Here is a 20,060-nt window from a genome sequence, read left to right on the forward strand (position 1 = left end):
TTTGGATTAATTCTTGATATTTGGTATGTTTATTTATTTATTGTACTCTATGGTTCCTTTGTTTGCCTTTCTCTTTACTGCATATACATTTTAAGGGTATATCAAAGTGTTGTTATTTTAACTACGAAACAAATCTGGTCTGGCATTGCATCTTTTTTAGGGAAACTAGGTTAAACTGTTTCTGACATCAACCTTCACAGGACCTCCTCTGAGATAGGCTTTCACTTCTCGTTTAGTCAATATCCGGAAACTAAACAGGCTTTGGAGGACAACTGTCCTTCTCTGACCAAGTATCCAGTACACCCTAATCAGTAGTGAACAATTCATATTAATTTTGCTAATTTTAGGTGGACCATAAAACTTCATGGGTCGGAGAAAAAAGCCTGACATAGGTCAACGTGGAGAAACCTGTAAGAGTTGTGCATATAGTATCTATAACGTAAGCTGTGCGTGCTTCCTTGTAAAACTGGCACAGGGCATGGCCGAAGCTCATAAAAGGAAAGTTTAAATCCCTCCTCTGTACGTAGCAGCCCCTTTGCAGGGCACCTATAACTTCTATAGTGTCATTGTTGTGTCATTAACAATTTCATATGTGAAGCATCAGCAATGCATTGGTGGTGTATTCTGGTTGCATTAAATGTAGACGCTGTCAATTTGATATATTTGTTATAGATTTTGGATTGCAATAACTTTTTTTTCAAACATAACATTTATCATTAAAACATTTGTATTACTCCATATCTACATCTATAACTATATATAAAATGTAACACATAGTTGCTGCTGTTTACTCTGATAAATGTGCATTGAAGAGTTTCGGAGTTATGATCATAAACCGCAAATCCAAAGGACAAGTGTTTTGTAAATGTCCTAAAAACCCAAGTTTTAAATGGTACTAATATACAAGCTACTGGTTATGTATTTTAATATTATGTATAAACACAAATCTATGCTTTGGTTAAAACTCATAATTCAAGAGAACTCGCACGGAAGGCTAAGTGTTGTATTAATGTCACCAAAACTACATTACTTGTTTGAACTTGACAATTACTTTCCAGATTGTATTGTTTGGTTTGTTTTAGCAGAGATGAAAAACGTGTTTTATTAAAAAAATATATATATATATACATATATATTATATATTATATATATATATATATATATATATATATATATATATAACAATCTCCTTCGCAGAAAGAGGAAAGGCCACACTTGAGGAGGTTCGTGGAAGCGCTTTTAATGTACTGCCCATTCAGAGTAAAATTCTGACACCCATGGTGGCGAATGCATTTCGGCGGTGTCTGCCTCTTCAGCGCCGGGTGAAAGTGTTTAGAAGAAGGGGTGTGAGCGAAGGTATACAATGTCCAGCCTTCCCCTCATTCGCGGACTGCAGCCACTCCCACCACGAAAATGACACTGTGCATATACTTCCTGTGGTTGGCTAGAGCCCCAGCGCCTACAGGTACCAGCATGCAGCAGCAAAATTCTGGTGAGTACCGCACACGAAGTGGGAGAGCCAATGAAGCTGCAATGTTCGAGAATGGCCCCCTCAGAGTTCCAAACACACAAAGGCAGAGGCGCTTCCTTGAGTCCCCAAACCGCTTCAACCGCTTGTCACCGGAATCCTTTCTGGCGGGGACTTGGTGAATACCAAGCCCGACGTGCTGCACAGTGGCATCATCACCGTCGTACTTCTTCCAGTGATTTGCGGTGGGCCCTGTAAATCCCGGTATCCCGGAGTGAAAGCAACTGCGAACAGTGTCCAGCAAAACAGAGCCTCTTGAAAAAGCGGGAGCCTTTGATGCGCGTCGCTGGTGACCACGCAGGTATGTACAACAAACAATCTCCTTCGCAGAAAGAGGAAAGGCCACACTTGAGGAGGTTCGTGGAAGCGCTTTTAATGTACTGCCCATTCAGAGTAAAATTCTGACACCCATGGTGGCGAATGCATTTCGGCGGTGTCTGCCTCTTCAGCGCCGGGTGAAAGTGTTTAGAAGAAGGGGTGTGAGCGAAGGTATACAATGTCCAGCCTTCCCCTCATTATATATATAAAGCTGCATATTGCATAATATTTAGCGGTTTGTAGTACAACTAATACAAAAAGCACATTTATGTTAGTAGGTGGAGAAATAGTAAAACATTCTACAATTCCTAAATTTCATATTAAAATGAGGGTTTGGGGTTTTTCGTCTGCTTTTTGCAATGTCCAGCCAACACTAGACAGCTAACAGCAAATAAGGTCAGTGCCTAGTTCACACCCTTAGGTAGAAAATAACTTAAAGTGGGTTTCAATAAAAGTGGTAGCTTTTTGGAACTCTCTTATTTGCTACAAAACTAATTTACTGGTCTCACAGCAATCTCTCTCAATCATTAATTTCCTAGACTGCAGATTATGTGAAATCTCCAAGGCGTGGTAGACACAGTCTCTAAGATTAAGGACTTTAATTTATGGTTAGGCATGTACTTCAATAAAACTAAGTGAGGTAGTACAAAGATGCATTTCCGACAGTAATAATAGTTTGCTCTATGAAGAGAGGGAATTTCACATAATTCATCCCAAGGCATAGCCATGCATTTACATTTGGAGCAAAAGCTATGCAAACAGATCCCACACTTAATGCGTCGAGAAGACATCAGTTTTCCTAAAATTACTTTACTGCACATTTTGCGTATATGTACATAGGCACAAATGGCCAGTTGTGACAACTTTTCAGACCACGGCTCTTATATCACTGTAAGAGTTTGACTGACCTAAGCTTAATTAGCAGATATTCACAATTCTGGAGGCATTAATTCAATCAACAGTATAAACAAAGTTTTAAATGCCATACAGTCTTTTGCGATTGTTCCCTACATATAATTTAGAATGTCACAACCAGCATTTGTAGTGGTGCTCGACAGCTGTTTTATCCCTTGAGAACGAACGAAATAACCACATGCTGGTTTGAACAAGGTGAAATGGAGTTTATATAGTTTACCGCCAACAGCTACAAAGGCAAAATTTACAGCGGTCCTTGAAACGGGTGGACGTCTTAACTTGGAACTAATGACTTTGAAGGAGATTTACAAATGTACCTCATGACCTTGGGCCAGGTTCACAAATGTTTTGGCCTACATAGATTCCCATTTAGGTGAGAAAAGATTAACCTTAAATTCATAGTGATATTTACTGAATTTTACACACACACAAATTGCTTTTCAGGAGTACCTCAATCTATCAAAATTAAGAACATTCCTCTGCCATAAATTAAGGATCATAGACGGGAACATGCGTGGTCTTAGGAATGAGGCGGAAGGTGGGTGAACTTGTAAATGTGATACAAAACAACATGCGCTGGTGGGTATTGACAAAAATAACATTTCCACAACATTCAGACACCTAAAAATACAAAAAAGTAGAGTGTTCGTGTGTAAACAGAGTGTGAAAAAATCCTCAAAACATCCCATATTTACAGGTAGTGAAGAGATTTCTACACAGGGAAAAATATTTTCATTGTGGGGAAATGATAAAATTTAAGAGGCTTAGACAGGCTAATTTTACACCTATAAAGATGTAGCTCTGTAAGTTTTAGGTGTAGACATGCTTTTGCAGATTTTGGCATGGTTTCGGTTTTATGAGCAAAAAAAGTAAAGTCAACTCAAATTGCAAAAGGTAACTAAAAGGAATTGATTTGAACATTTTAACCGCCTCTGTCAGAATTTGGCCTATCTATAGTTTTCCACGAGGGGCTCTCTTACACTGAAGTTGTACACTGCACAATTACAGCAGATTAGCCCAAAAACATCAGAAATATTGCTGTTTTAGCTCTTTTAACTTACACGGCAATGCCAATCACAGCAGGGGACGTGGCTCAGTGAAATCTGCATAGTGGATCACTTGTTGGATTATTAAAAAAACAAAACCCGCGCTTCAGAAAACTGTGCCTTCAGCACAGTGTATGGAGGGCAGTTTTCTGCTCCGAAATCCACAGCGTCAGGTGGATCGGGCGCCTTGCTGCAGTTATGAGCGGGGGAAGTGGTTTCGAGGGAAGGGAAGCACACACTGTGAACGCCAGAGCGCAGTTCAGTAATTTACTTTTAAAGAAATACACAGCTGGAGCACACTTTATTGGCAGCAGTTGGGTTGTAACTCACACTGCTCCGTGCATTAGTGAGCAGGGTGTAAATCACTTCTGCAGTCCATCGAACATGCAGACTGCATCCAAGGGTCCTAGCCCACGACCTGCTCTATTACAGCCCACTTCTCAAAGAGTTTATACTTTTAATGTAATAAAATTCTCCTAAGATCTATGGTATTCACGTGTATAGCAGTCACGGGTGCGTGAGCCGCACAACTCCTAACCCGGAGCGAAGCGCCAACATGACTTTGTTTTCATGAGTTAACTGAGGCCATAACTCACACATGCCAAAAATTAAAGTACAAATGAGCGTTTCCTAAACGTCTTATTTATTGAAGGCTGCGGCAGCCCCGAAAAGAAATCCCACTGAGAAGGGGCTATGCGAGCCTGAATGTGTTCATTAATCCAGCCGGGCGGCTCGGCTCTGAAGGGGCAGCATATAAAATCTGCTTAACCTCAGGTTTTCGGGTGCAGGCTGCCTGGGCTGTACATCCCACAGGCAGAGAGGGCTGCCGAGAACCACCTGCACGAGATCCCGCAAGTTTCTGATAGGTACATCAAGAGAAAAATCAATCACAATAATAAAATGGCCTTCAATCAATCAAACCACAAAGTAGTAGTGTAAAATGCTATGCAGCTATACAACAGCGCTGGAGCATGGGAAATTGGGTTCAACTGTTTGCACCAGTCTATGTCGCCACCGCCAGTGTAAACCCTAGAGCAATGTACATCAAACAAGGCTCAAAACCATATGGGAAGTACTGAACTGTTTGATGGCGACTCAACAACCACACTGTCAGTTGTCACTGCGCTCTTAAAACTAAATGAAAGTGTATTCCCTAGGATTACATTGAGCTTCAACAATTGCCAACAAATCTAAATATAATTTCAACACAGTGATTTGAAAATTGACTGCGATGGGTGGATTGTTGTCTTGTGTCTACATTGCTGGCGGCACAATAAGGAGACAGAGAAATCCGCCACAATGAAGGGTAATTGCATTTGTCAGGGACAAACAAGGCAGAAAAGAAGGATTACACAAAGCAGGCTAGCTCAACCTATAAAAATGGATCAATGGGATAATTGTAATGCCTACTGGTGGCATTGCCCTAATGTAGCAATGCTACATCTGCCGCTCTAGATGGCAGAAGATGCAGGGGCTGCAGGAGGCCCCGCAGGATGCCACCAGCTCCACATTTATCTCCACATTTACCATCATCCTACTGGTCCTGTTACATGTGGTGGGCATCCACCATTTCACAAAGCATCAGAGGCAGCAAGCATGAAGCCAATCTATGCAGTTCATGACCCGTGGCAAAGGTCTCCACCAGTAGCTCTGGGTCTGCTGCAGTGTGTCTAGCAGAGGTGCGGCTACCAAGAATTTAGTGTCTTGAGCATCTACTGCTCATTACGTACCGGGCAGTAGTGAAGCAGCAGCTCCCTATTCCCCCCCCCCCCCCCCGCCCCCCAGCAAAGACACTACTTTTATCAAATAAAGAGGACACTTGCTCTCATGATAACTAGTGTCTCGTCTGTAAAATGGCTAATTCCTTGCACTAGGCTACAGAAAGCCATTCAGCACTTTAATAACAAATTACAGATGGATAAAATCGTACTCTGCACTCGGTTTGTGCAAATTCAGGAAGCCCAAAACGTTATCTGCTAAAAACATACAGTTCAATCAAACTAAAGAATGTCAGACTAAAGCTGGAGAGTGACAATCTGTCCCAAAAATGGATGCTGACGCCTGATGCTGGGCCTGGAAACGTCTTGTAGAGCAAATGAACAATGGTCTTAAATTTGAAGAGATGGGGCGGGGGTTGCAATATTAAAAACAAGTTTCAGTCAAAGATACAGCTCTCTGTAACACGTTGTTTCCAAAAGTGTCTAAAGCAGATCAGTCGAAGGTTACCATTAGCTGATGTAGCTCAGTTTATGGATCATGGAGGTTCAGAACCAATATTATGTATCAACCTTAAAGGAGGAGGAACAAAGATCTTGATAAAATGCAAGGTAAGCCATTCATTCTAGTTTAGGAAAGGGAGAGAGTAATTTACTTGAAATGGTAAACATCTGTAAATTGTCAATCATCCAGAGCTACTAAGCGCATGCGAACAATTATCTCTGCTATGCATCTGGAGAGTGTCTTGTAAGCAGACATATTTCCATGGACAATTGCAACTGGCATCATTAAGATAAAAAAAACACCCTCAGGGACTACTTTACACTATAAAAAGTTTGTACATAACATACAAGTTCAGCTGCGAGTGCAACTATACCGAAGTCCATTTTTAAAATATTTGCAATATCAATATCAAAAGCCATTTTCCAGTACTTAGATCATATGCTCACATTGCTCCCTACAAAACAAAATCATGAACTACAAATAGATGCTGGTGCCAAAAACAGTTTAATTATTAACACTTTTTTTTTTACTGAAAGCGGTCTGTTGCTGCACTGAGGTTCTAAGTGCTAGCTGGAGTAAGTATGATAGCATCAACGCGGGACACAACATTTCTCCTTTGATAAGCATCATTTCAAAAAGTAATTGAGATGCAGCATTTATAATGTTGCAAATGTAATATGTTAGAAAACGCTATTCCAAAGTAGTCCTTTACTATGATATGGGGCACTGGAATTATGCAAGTGTGTGTCCACGGCGTTTTTAAGCATAATTATGGATTTGCCACATAATCCATCATCTGCTACATAATCTGAAGATAACAAAAAAAGCATTTTTCTAGCTCAGACGGTTCAAAAGTTACTAAAAAAGCAGCAACACGTTACTGTGAAGCAGAAGACCCCTTACAAAGGTTAAAGGGACAATTTTCTGTTGCTGACTGCAATATTTGGGTATTAAACTGTTACTAATGAGGTGCAACTTAAGTCCAGTTTTAACAATTATAAAAAATGAGAAAATGAAGCAATACCATCACAAAATGTGCAGCATTAAGCAGCATAATTTGGCTTTTCTTGCTGCATAATTTAGTCAACACTGCCACATAATTTGCACCTCCCCTGCCGCATAATTTCGGCGGTCCTGACCACAATCCTATCCACTGATGTGCCAAGTGAATGTGCATGGAACATCTGAAGGATGAGGTACAACATTAGACCATGTAGATGTGTAGACAGTCAACAAGTGGTTATTAAGATAGCAAGCTTTAGAAATAAGATATTGCTGCATTTACATCATGAACCTATTACCTACTCAATGTGCCAAAGAACACCTCTTTGTTCAAAGAAAAGAAGGGATTGTTTTTAAATAAGTGGCATGAGATCATGTGAGTATTACAGAGTTTATGATGTTCATTCTCTCCCCACTTTCTTTAAAAAAAAAAGAACCAAAGAAAGCAAGAAAGAAACGTGCCATAAGTGAACAGCAAAATATCCAAGCTGAAGGGAGTGATAGGGCTAAAAATTCAGCAGCTCACTCTTTTCCTCAAGCAACTCTCCCCACTGTAAATTCTTTCTGCAAGGGAAATTTCTATAATCATTTTGATAAATATTTATAAGACTGACACTTTGGAGAGAATTTAATTGGCAACTAAGAGGAGAGAATGGAATACAGGTTTGCTGTACAGCAGTAAGAAATACAATACCTTCTGTGTGATTTTATCAGAGTGAACAAGAAAATAGCTTCCACCCCCCTCTCCACGTCCAGCAGGGCCTGTGGGATAGTTTGAAAAAGATGTTTCCAATTTTGTTTGAAATGCTAAGGAGTGAATGGAGGCTACTAACCTACACTGTCTGTGCATGCTATTCCTTATTACACATGGCATTTTGTAATTTATTTCAAAGCCTCCATTAGGAGGCAGGGGGACTGTTTGAGTTAACCTCACTCTGCCCAGGCCCAGTCGTCGCGCGCCGCGACGGAGGCCGTGGTGGCGCGCGCGAGGGGTGCCCCTGGTAATGATACCTCTCGGCAGCCGCTCCAGAGAGGGGAGGCGAGCGCCGACCGTGAAACGCTTTCCAAAGACAGGGGCGGGAGGTCTCTGGGTAAACAGAAAGCGTTAACCGGTTCACCCCTTCGTGGAAAGGGGCTCCGAGGCCAACCGGCGCCCCCTGCGCTCTGAAATTCATTAACAACAACAGAAGAGGGACTCCGCGCGCCAAATAATTATCAGCTGCGAAGACGGGTGAATCACCGCACTTCATTTTCATTAAAGAGGAAAAAAACTGCCAAACTAGTCGCGCGGTGGGTAAGCTACAGTAGACAGACATGATTTAAGGCTTGCAGAAGGATTCCCCGGGCCAGCACTTCTGTGACAGCCAATTACGGAGTCCAGCCCAGCCCCGGTGCGCGGGCTGCTCGCGCTCAGACCTTGCTGAAAAGGTAATGTTTCTTACAATGAGTTACAGATTCTCGAGAACAGGAAGGCGCAGAGAAAAAGGAAAACAGAAGGACTCCAACCACCCAACAAATACGAAGCAGACCCCGGGCCGTGATACCATCCAGAGATGTAAATGACTATAAATCATCGCCGTCGCTCAGAGGTTCTCAGAGCCACTCGAGGAGGGCTTTGCAGAATGCTACACTGCGTTAACAGGAGGAGGAAGCTGGGATGCTGAGCTGAGGCAAGATCACTTCTGCTCTCCATATGCGTCGGCAGCACGGGGGACGGGGATCAGCAGCATTTGTAGTCTCTCCAAATCCTCATGACTCAGAAAAATTAAAAAGCTATATCCCTTTGGATGCCAGGAAAAGGCCTTACCACGGGCCTTTTGTCAGAAAAAAAAAGCTCCAGCGAAAAGGCAGTCCCACTCTCAGGGCTGTGATGTCACCAACCACATGATTAGGTCCCTCCAGTAACAGTGGCTGGCCGAAAAAAAAGGAGTTTTAAAGGTTTTGCTTTTTTGGATTGTGTAAAGGCTGCATTCGCCTCACAAACAACCACAGAACCACAAGTGCGGTGCACACTTTCTCCAGGAGGACAGCAGCAAACCTCTATTTTTTAAATGGTTAATCTCCGCTGGTCACTACCAGCCACCAAGACCGACACAGCCAGTAAGTGCTTCTTAACCACAGCCTAGGCAGTAATAGTGACTTGACTGTTTCGCGCGCTCTTTCGGTTGTGTTGCTGCTTTGCCCATTGCATGCTTCCAGCACTATTCATTCGTTGGACGTAAAGAGTATAATCGTGTAGTAGAACCCCACCGCCATCAAGGCGCGACTCTAAAACTGGGCATGCTCTATGCTTTCAGATTAAGGATTACAGGGGTGTCTACACCGTAAGGTGCGTGACCTGTCCAAGGAAGGCGGCCAAAGAGCAAGGGTTATGGCATCCAACAGCCTCTTCAGTTCAGTGGCACCTTGTCAGCAAAACTTCTTTTGGGGTAAGTTCCATTTTTTTTAATCTGTTTCCAAAAAATGTCTTGCTAATGTCAAGAGAAATCAACTCTGCCATGTGGAATGTTCCATTTCTCAAATATCATGAATTTGGCTATTGTAAGGCAAAATTACTATGTAGTGCAGAAACGGATCCACTAACAACTTCTCCCAATATTTCCCAATGAAAAAGTTTTAAGTAAACTTTGTAACTGTCAGGAGGGGTGCCTGCTAGCTGCCGCTGACAGCAGGTACCGGAGATGAAATGTGTGATGTTGTTCTCAATTAAGAAGGTGTGAGGCTAGCGACTGTCTGCTTTGTGAAAACTACAGTTCAAAGCGAAGTCTCACGTTACCTCAATGTACGGAGCTCTATAAAATCACCATGAGGAAATGTTATTTGTTGGCTGGAGTAAATAGGATTATCCACTTTAACAAGATTATTCCTGGGAACATGAAATATGTTAAAAAGCACAGTGTTTTCGAGGGACAGGGCGAAGGGGACGTGGTTTACTGAATACACTGTGCATTGAAGAACCAGTATATCAAAGTTCAAAATCCTGGTTCCCCTACTTGACCACATTGCATGATCCTGGGCAAATCCCTTCATCGCTGTGTGTCTTAGTTCTCAGCTGGCAAAACTGGAAGCCCACTGAATGGACTAAAGTCTGGTTAGTAGATGCTACTTGCAATAACAGACCATTTATAGTGAAATAATTAATATTATTGTTATGTAGCTTGTGAAGATAGGTGTTAAAGTGATTCCTATCTTAACTGCTCAGATTTTACGTGAGAAGCTCAGCTATTGCATTTCTATTTGCACCTTAAGTAAACAGTACTATACCCAGCTATGTTATGGCAGGCTTTCTTCATTTACACATTTTACACACTGAACTATGTGGTGACAGTCCTTTAAATAAAAACTCAAGCATGAGACAAAAATAGCCCTGAAGAAAACATTGGATACAAATACATTGCCTGAGTAAATATTAATTTATAAGATTTCAGACCTAAGTGTTAACTTGTTAAAAGTTTACAAAATTAATGAAGTGCATTAAAATGTACTGATCATGAAAAATGTGTAATGGATAGGAAACATGTTGATAAGACATACAAGGACCTTAGTATAGCTATTTGAAAATCTTTACATCTGAAGACTCATCGACTTTTGTTTGTCACAACTTTAATGTCACCATGCATTTAAACCTGTAGGAAAAGGTACTGAGCATTGGAAACACTGCTAGCATCCAGCATTTAAACACAATAAAAATCTCGTGCTATGAGGCAATCATTTAGTAAGAGGTTCTTATTTTTTGTTACCGTGCAACATGGATGACATGCCTCTTTCCTATCAGATGCACAGGCACCTGTGAATGAAAATGCTCTATCAAAAGAAAGGAGGTAGAAGCACCTTGACACTTAATAGCTCAATTGCCACTGAAACACTTACAGAATTTTTCTAATTTCCTCCTCCATTTAGAACTCTGCTCCTCCCGCCGCTCACGGTATCCCTTTTTAACACTCTTAAAGATGTGCTAGAGTGGCTTCCTGCGGAGGTGCTCCCCTTGAGCTTGAACCCTGAGATAGACCTGGGCACTGTCTTCTGAAACCCTCCGCCCCTCACTTATGTTTCCATTGGCTGCCTCCCCACTGAGCAGTGATTAGACCAGGAAGTTTGAGATGAAGAGAGTTCAATTTCTTGGCACTATCATCCTTTAAGAAAAGAGGTGGTCAATAAACAAAAGAGATTGTCTTCTTCACACCAGATACTTTATGGTCACCGGTGGCATAGAACGTTACTCAAAGACGTGCAGGAACCTCATTTTCATAAGCTCAGTAACATTTCTGCTGAGTCTGCTGCATAAAAGGAGCGCGTCGAAGGTGCTGGCAGACCACGCCATTCCAGTGTTTACAACAGGAAATACAGTTTACATGTATAGGGGCTTTTCTTTCACTCCAACTTCCAAAAGAGATTAGATGGATTCCAGTTGGCTACAACTATCATAACACGCAGGGACAGAAGTTTAATTCACGTATTCTGGGTCAGTGAAAAGTGCTGGTAATTTATGAAGAACACACACTGCAACTCAAAGCCGACAGCCATGAATGAACTATTTTGGCCACACACACACGACGAAGAGTATCGGCCGCCCATAGAGAGCTATTTCTGAGATGAAATGGCATTCCAGCTTCTCTTACTTTTGGCTCCTACAGTATTTTAACTTTGCTCCATAAAATCTGTATCCATTTGTTTAATAAAATGATTATCCAGTCACAGATCTGATAATTGATTTTAGGCATGCAAGAGATAAGTAGCAAATATCATAAAAATACAATGGGATTTGGAGAAAAAGGTTCAAACCCTTTACGTCGCCTTTGGCCAATAACATATTCATGGCTCTCATTATTTGAAGTCATGTGATGAAAATATGTCTAGCGTGGTCTCCTAGATATTAATTCTTAAATGTCCAAATGAACAAGTTAGGTCTACTTAAAAAATGAGAATTAGACCAACCTGTCTCTGACTGTTACCCAGTTTGGTGTTTGCCAACAATCCCATAATTTAAAACCGTAGGAAACAGGGGTTAGGGAAGAGAACTCCAGATTCTGACACTAAAGTGCATCTGTCCCAGACCAAGTCCTGTAACAGGTTACCGAAGAATAGCAGTAAACCAACCCTGGCCTGTTTTACATGCAAACCCTCATACAAAGGCGAGCAGTCCCATGATGTGGTCTATGTGATCCACACCCTAGAAGTGCTATATATAAATCATACTACCTTATAATCTGTTGAAGGGTGCATCTAGGTCAGACTTATAGTCAAAGCCCAAACTGAGCCAGTTTCTCTGTGGGTCATATTTAGGATATTTTGGTAAAGAGCTCGAGCGGTTCAGCAGGGTGGTCTTAATTAATTAGGATTCAAAATGGTCAAAGATAAATGAACATGTAAGACAGAAAGGCCAGATTTTCTACTAGGTAATGCAGTTTGACATCTCGAGTAGGTTACACAAATGCAATTGCAAAAATAAATGTCAACCAGGACCCTGTTCTGCAGGTATTGGTGAATAATAGGCAGACATGCTGTAGTGCCTATGCTTTTCATTCCCAGTAAAATCAATTAACGTTAAGGAAGCAAATCTACACACCCATTGCCATTTTGCATGATTTGATATTCTATGCACACTGGTGCAAGTAAAGTCTTTCTTTAAGTACTGGAAAAAAGTACAAAAATAACATTGTAGGCGTATGTGGAACTAACTATAAAGCCAAAGTAAGACTCCAGGATGAACAGGATGCTCTAGGCACTTCTCAATAAACTACTTAATACCGCTTCTTAATCTACCTTTCAGGCACAGGCTGACAAACTGAAATGTCTAAGATCACACAATTTCTGTCTCAAAGAAAGCAGAGGTTAACCCATGTCTTCTACTTCCAAAATCAATAATTTAGCCACAAGAGTAGACCTTATTTCTTAAAGAAATTTCTTTAAAAAATATGAAATATGCACCGCTACTCCTATTCCCATGACCATAACAATGCTCACAGAAGCCTACAGTGCTTTCGAAAGTATGAGCTGTAATTTAATACATGCTATTACATTGCACAAATAGATCATAGTAAATGCTGCAAGGAAACGAAATACAGATAGATACATTTATTATCCTCCTTTGTAGGAATCACAGAAGGCCTTACTTGCTTAATTTGGACACACCACTAAAATGAGGTAAGGAACTTTACAACCTACAAATGTTCCAGTTTGGTAAAGGAACACTGAAATATTTAATAGCTAAATTGCCAAAGACGTGGATAAAGCAGCTAGAGGCACTGAAATCTTATAAAGCAGGCAAAAATAATCTTTATTAAATAGGACACACAAAATGACGAAGTATTGCACTTTGGCGCATTCAGGCGGTGCTATCAACCGTTTTTTTCCTACCGTTCCACAGTGCAACGCATGTGCTTTTAATCTTACCACTGGTGGTCTGAAATATTGTATTGCTACAGTCGCCCCTGCGCCACAAGTTTGCTGCGTCGCTTATAAATATTTCACTAGAGGGTTTCCTCAAAAGAAAAGTTGCGCTTGTGTGAAGACCGCAGTGATATTTTTGCACTGTGCCTCCTTGTTAAAGCAAGAGGTTAGGGGTTACCTAAATACCTCGACTGTATATACAGAGGGGGGAAAGGTAAGTATTCACACGAAAAATCCAAAGGGAACCTATTATTTATTTTTGCATTTCCTATGATTAATGATGCACCGGAGCGCACTTCAAAACTGGCGTAAAAATAGGGTAACACCTCAAATTCCTGCCCAAACTGTACAAACATCAGACTTCCAGGCCGTTGTAAATAGCAAGCCAGAAATATCTTGTGAGTCTTAACAACCTAACATTAATGCTACAACAATATCACTAAAAGACCTTGAAGCCGTTACACTAATCTTGTGGTTTCATCTCAAATTTTACTTGCCCTAGAAAAACATCCCCGCCTCACCTATGTCTTTTTCATACATACCCTTGCATTTAGTGAAATAAGGCATCTTATGTTGAAACCCATGAGAATAAAGTGATTAAGGGTAAAATAAATTCTTGCAAATTGCCTTACTTGATGGACACAAATGTAAATTATTCATGAAACGCTAATACAGACATTAAATACCGTTATCTGCACTCAAATTACTCGTAGTAAGAGCAACTTTCAGTTCAATAGAGTTTTCAGAAACAGGCACAGGTTCAATTAACTTTCGGGAATGGCTAGAGTTGCTTTAAAGACTCAGAAGTAGTCTCTGTCGAACCTTTCACAAATGGCCCCAGTTAGGCGTGCCCGGCCCTACTTTGGGGAAAAACCAAAAGCTGGTATTTACGGCTCGTTTGGTACCGCAGTCGAGCTAAACTGGTGTAACAAAGTAGGGAAAATCTGATATTAATACATTGAAATGTTGGGCGGTGGGCATTACAAGTACTACTGGAAAAGTAGAAGTAGTGCACAGTCACTTGCCAGCCACTACATTATAATCCACCTCAGCACCACCCTTCTACCAAGGTATTCTGTAAACGATGTGTGCTCACTACCCTATAGTGTGCTAAACCAGGAGCTAAGTGTTTCTAGAGTGCAATGCTTCACACTTCTAGGTTTGTGCCATATAAAGAGCTCAGAGGTAGCTCAATATCGAATTATTTTACATTTCCTTGAAAACTATCCAACAAGTCTGCAGATGGTCCTGTAAAATTCAATGTTTTGATCAAGCAAGTCACTCCACACATTGCTACAATGAACCACAATATCGTAGACAGAGTGGATGTCATCGCAAACAACCAACAAAGCCATAATAATGCATACTGTGTGTTATACAAATTCCAGTGACATAACATACGAAACCCTAGACTTTTGCTTCTAAATTTCTATGGTTCAAAGAGTTTCCCACAGGGCATTGTCCACCAGCTAGATTGCCTGGCACCATCTTTCCTTACCACAGAACTTCAACACAGGTTACTGTTTCAACCTGCCAATTCCTCCTGACCTTTGACCACTGCTTCAAATGCCCTTCTGGAGACCTGGATGTTTGGTAGATGTAGGGGTCAGGCAAATGGCCAGAAGCTGTGCTCTCAGAATCTCTACTTTTATTTAATATGAAGTGCCACCGGGAGCTCTAGTATGCAAGAGAAACATGCTCTCCAACAAAAATAGATTTAGCATTATGCCCTATATTGTGAAGAAATTGCCCTTGTTATATAGCATGTTGCTAATAAGCTTAAGGTGAATCTCTCCTAGGACACACCCAATCACACTTACCCTGGAATAGCCAATGAGAAGTGCAGCAGTGAAAGCTTTGAGCTTCACACACGGACAGAATTTCAGATTTTCCAGTTATCTACCCTGGGGTTGTTCAGCTGTTGCAGGACTACTGACTCCTTCAACACTGAACGGCATCGATACCTCTCACCAAACATGTAATTCCGCTACAAAACATGTTTCCGGTACCTGCTCAAGTGGTCACCTACCTCATCCCATTCCAACTGGTAATTATAACCGTGTAGCCGTAATGTTCCTTCATATATATGGTTTTGTGCCCAGTGACTGTACACCTATACCTTTGTCATTCAGTTGTAAAACACCCAACACCCTCGGGCTATATAAAACCTCATTCAAATAAATACATCTCATCTTTTTACATATTTCAGTCCCAGCAAGACACAGGCTATTTTTAAGTTGATAAAATAGGTGTCGTCTAATAATAATAACTGTTATTTAGTTGCTGAGAGACCACTTTAGTCTCTGCCATGTATGTGGTCAACATTCTCTCACCCATGCCCTGTCACATAGCTGTCCACACAGATGCTACTTACTACTGTGATGTGCAATATGTCCTCTTTCTGCTTATTCGATTGGGTATGGTAAATGTCTTTCAGACTGCAGTAAAATTGCATTGTTGAAAGCAGGGACAAAAGTATGAACCCTATCAAGATGGATTGGCTTATGTTAAGATGGAGTATTCCTTTTGGGGCTACTTGCTGAAAGACATAGGAAACCCGAAGTTTCAAGAAATAGCCTGAAACAAGGTTGGATAACTTCTCCCCAAGCTTTTCCTGTTGACCAAAACTGCGATCAGAAGCTATTCCCTCCACCCGCCTTTGGGAATTTCCCTACCTGCTATTATTGGGATATTACCTTTAATTCGGTAAAAGAAGGGATGATGCATTCTTTTCCTGAGGAGGAAGTTGAATTAAATGTGTTCCGCAATTTACCAAAGGCGGTCTAACACCTGAGGAAGATATGACGTCATTGTAAAAACAGCATTGTTGCATTCAGTGGAGTCAGCGTGGCTCCCCGGCTGCATGTTCTGTGATTTTGCAAGACCTATCTCGGCCCCAGTGTACTCAAGCAGACACATGGAGTGCACTTTGAAGGGCCTAGAAGACACGGTAACTACTGTTGTAAATGCACAACGATTACTCAAAACAGGACATTCCAGGCAGGACTTAAGCTAAACCATAAGGGCAAGGTTTATAATTCTTGCACGTGGCCATAAAACTAACTCACACCTTGTATGGACCGTTGTGACTGGGATATCAAGTGTGTGCTTGCCTGAGTTGGGCGATATTAGTGGGAATGGTCGCTAAAAGCTCTATTTCCACATTCTTTCAGGCATTAACAGCTCTTAAGTGCCATTTCCCATCATTAAACGACCTCAGACGGTCCCATAACTGGGAAGAGAAGTATGCAGTGTGCTAAGCACACAAAACTCTTTAAACAGAGAGAAATAACACTAAAGTATGAGAAAGGTTTAATAACTGTCAATCTCGGGAAGAACAACTTAATAATCCCGTTGGGAACTAACAGGTACAAAAAAGAAAAAGTAATAATTTCTTTTATATAGCGCACGCTATAATATAATCCGTGCAGACTGGCCGGTGTTCCCCCCAGTTACTTTAATGTTACATATAGATATTTGCAGCAAATGCTTTAGTCCACTGCACTATCTAACTAGAGTCTTTTCTGTATGGCTAGTTGTTCATTTAAAAATACTAAAGCATAATTTCTTTAGACAACATAAACTTTGTATTGTGTTTTTGAATTCGAGGTATTTTGCAGTCATTCTAACTGAGGCTGAATAAAGTACATTATTTCGTAGCATTGTAGCAAAGTGCTTTTGCTTATTAGTTATTGCCCACGAATGTAACCTTTTCTTCATAACGACCGCTAATCACTCACTATGCAGTTGAATGTTTTGCTGGCCGGGCAGATAGAAAAAATAAAAAAACCATTTTAGCAAATGCAAGCTGCCAAAAAAAACAGCTTAAAAAATAGATGTTTTCCTAGAAATTCCAGCACTTCAATATTACATTCACATGAAATCAGCTACCCCACGACCGCTTTTGCTTACCTTAAAAAGGATTATATTTAAAACTTCAGTATTACATTTATAGAAACTCTGGTGAAGAATAGAGGCCCCACCTATGTGTGATGGAGGATTCTTTACCACACTCTATGGACGAAGATCATCCCCACGCTTTACCTTCCATTTGAATTACACAAGGGCTAAAATGAAAGTACAACCTGCACCGCCATTTGCTACATGGAAGGGGAATGGACCAATGGCTAACAACCCTCCAGCCCGGTCGGAAAATGAGGGCTCTCAAATATGAACCCCAAAGTTCAAGTTGCAGAACCACACACTATCCCCTCACTCAAAATTCAGGGATAAAATGAGCCAAAGACACCTGGCAAGCCTGTTGCCACATCCCACAGAAACATAGTGCAGGTCACTGGAAATGCCACTCTCCCCCAAGGTGAACATACCATGTTATAAGACGTCAGTTACACCACAAACGAAAATCTAGCAAATATTTAACAAAGTGTGTCCAGGCAAATCAGAATGGCAACAGAGTTTTTTTTTTTAAAAAACGGTTTGGGTGGCTAAAAAGATCTTATCAAAGAAAGTATGCAACACTCAAGTATGTTTCATCTATCTGACTAAAAGCAGCCAAAGGGTCAATTCCTGTATGGAGACCCCCGCCGCCTCCTCATGCCCTTCTTTGTCCTCTAAGGGGAGGGGGGGAGCAGAGGCAATGCACAGTAATGAAATGGATAGCGAGCAAGAAGGCACAGGCAATGGCGACCCAGTGCTCCACAGGCCCACCTCAAGCAATTTCTGAAGGAGCGCTCCAGCCAAACCCGCAAGTGACCATAAAGCATGGTCCAAGGCTACAATAGACATCAGAATATACAACTTTCTTCATTGTCACATAATTTTTCATGCACTCAATAATCCTAAATGAGTACTTCTGTTGCAGTTCAAGCCATCACAGTGGGCTCATGTCTATCATGATCTATTAGTGGCATGTGTGTCCTGTGAGTGATGCATGTCTCGTCCAAAGATCTGGCATTCGCAGAAGTTAGACTATTAATCCCTAGTTATTTAGTTTTTTCTAGCTAGCTAAAGCATTCCTTACAACTGAATCTCCAAGCATCATTATAGGGTACGCTAAGAGTTTTACAAAGTCACAGTTTAAGGTTCGACAGCATCATTACAGTGAAAAAGCAGAAATGCCCAAGCACAAATCCCCATTTTTAGAGAGAAAAATTCATAATGGAGCCAGTATTTCTATAAGCGTTTGCCTTGCATTTAATCCAAGCATAATGTATATTTTTTACCTCCCACGGGAAAGACGTACCAACAGAAATTGTTATTTATAGGTAAAAATGTGTAAAATGTGTAGCCAGAAATATCAAAACTAAATGTATGCACGTTTGGAAATCGCAGAGCAACACAGCCGAAACAATGAAAGGTTTATTTGAGGTAACAAAACCGTAGCAGTTACTATTTATGTAGGCTAAGCACCTAGATCCACAGGAGCAAAAAAATATCTAGAAAAAAAATCTGTTTTCCTTAAAGCCTGCTATGCATAACAAGGCATTCACTTGCCTTTTCCTCTGCCTCCTCGCATCGGCTGCATTTGACATTCAAAGTGACAGCTACAACCCCATGCTTAAACCACAGAAAGCATTTGAAAGTACACTAATGCAACACAAAGAATCCTACAGCTGGAAACACATGTGTGTTTTCTCCACTGCCATCTCTCTTTTCACAAAGTATTGTGTATTAGCAGCTAAACAACGCAGTGAACCATCTGCACGCATTTCCATCAGAAATGTTAACGTAGACTGGAAAGTTCTGCACCTTTTCAGACAGCAGACATTTCACAGATGGAATAAGCTTCACACAGCCCTTCACTGTGGAGACAATGTCCTCTGAAATGGTAATTTCTGTGTCCATTTGGAATGGCAAAAGTAGAATTTACATTTCAAAAGTTTAAAAAGCGTGCAAATGTAAGACACTGGTTTGAAGCAAGCTTAAAATCAGTACTTCAAGGTGGGAAATTATAAGCGTGTGCCAGCGGTGGACAGAGAAGCCCAATGCTACTCCATAGAGTAGCGTAGCGTAGACCAATGGCTGCCATTTTAGCACAATGTGCGATGGGTGGGAATCCCTTATTAGCTGGGCTGAATCAAGTTGTGGGGCATGGTATGCAACTGGATGCATGAGCATGCCCTGTTGTGGCCTTCATGAACCTCAAAGCTTGTCTAGGCAGATTACATGTTGCTTCAGCTGATGCGATTGGCCATTCTGCAGACAGCCAGATTGTCTTGAACACAACTGTCAACCCGATTGGGCACGGGGACAACCAAATAGATTACCCTCTATCTTTCTGTTCCTTTTACCAGAATAGTGAAATGAACGGATTCCACTGTTTTCACATTCTGCAGATCATTGCCTCAGCATTGATAGTCACGTGCCATAATGTTGATCATGAAGGACGTCTATTGTGTTCAGCATCAAATTAATTATTAACAATCTGAATCATTTACTTTGAAGCACCTCACTTACAAATGAAACTATATGACTTTTTTTTATTGTATTCACATTGAAACTCTTCCTAGTCTATGTACAAGGTGATGCACATTAATGCACTATATTGAATTACCAGTAACCAGGTTCCTCCTAAAACGGATAATCAATGCATGTGTGTCTTAACAACCAGGTGTAACAAATTCACAACCACCTTTATGGGATTCAGCCTGCATCTGAGGCACGTTTAATTCAATGACTAC

The 20,060-nt window shown here is 41.1% G+C and overlaps 2 protein-coding genes across 8 annotated transcripts in view; one reads left to right on the top strand and one right to left on the bottom strand.

The window, feature by feature from the left end:
* The window catches only part of SUPT3H (SPT3 homolog, SAGA and STAGA complex component), a 2,933,604-nt gene that overhangs the window by 2,080,129 nt on the left and 833,415 nt on the right, over nt 1-20,060 (bottom strand). The gene's annotated exons all lie outside the window — the stretch shown is intronic.
* Nucleotides 8,981-20,060, top strand: part of RUNX2 (RUNX family transcription factor 2) — a 372,515-nt gene continuing 361,435 nt past the window's right edge. The window contains exons 1-2 of one of the 2 annotated variants that reach the window (XM_078647620.1): nt 8,981-9,129; nt 9,327-9,458. In XM_078647620.1, coding sequence (XP_078503746.1) covers nt 9,401-9,458 — 58 coding nt within the window. In that variant the 5' untranslated portion in view covers nt 8,981-9,129; nt 9,327-9,400. The remainder of the gene's footprint in view (nt 9,130-9,326; nt 9,459-20,060) is intronic. The other variant, XM_078647626.1, reaches the window with a different exon arrangement.

This window comes from Lissotriton helveticus, chromosome 6 (assembly GCF_964261635.1).
Source record: "Lissotriton helveticus chromosome 6, aLisHel1.1, whole genome shotgun sequence".
NCBI classification, from domain to species: domain Eukaryota; kingdom Metazoa; phylum Chordata; class Amphibia; order Caudata; family Salamandridae; genus Lissotriton; species Lissotriton helveticus.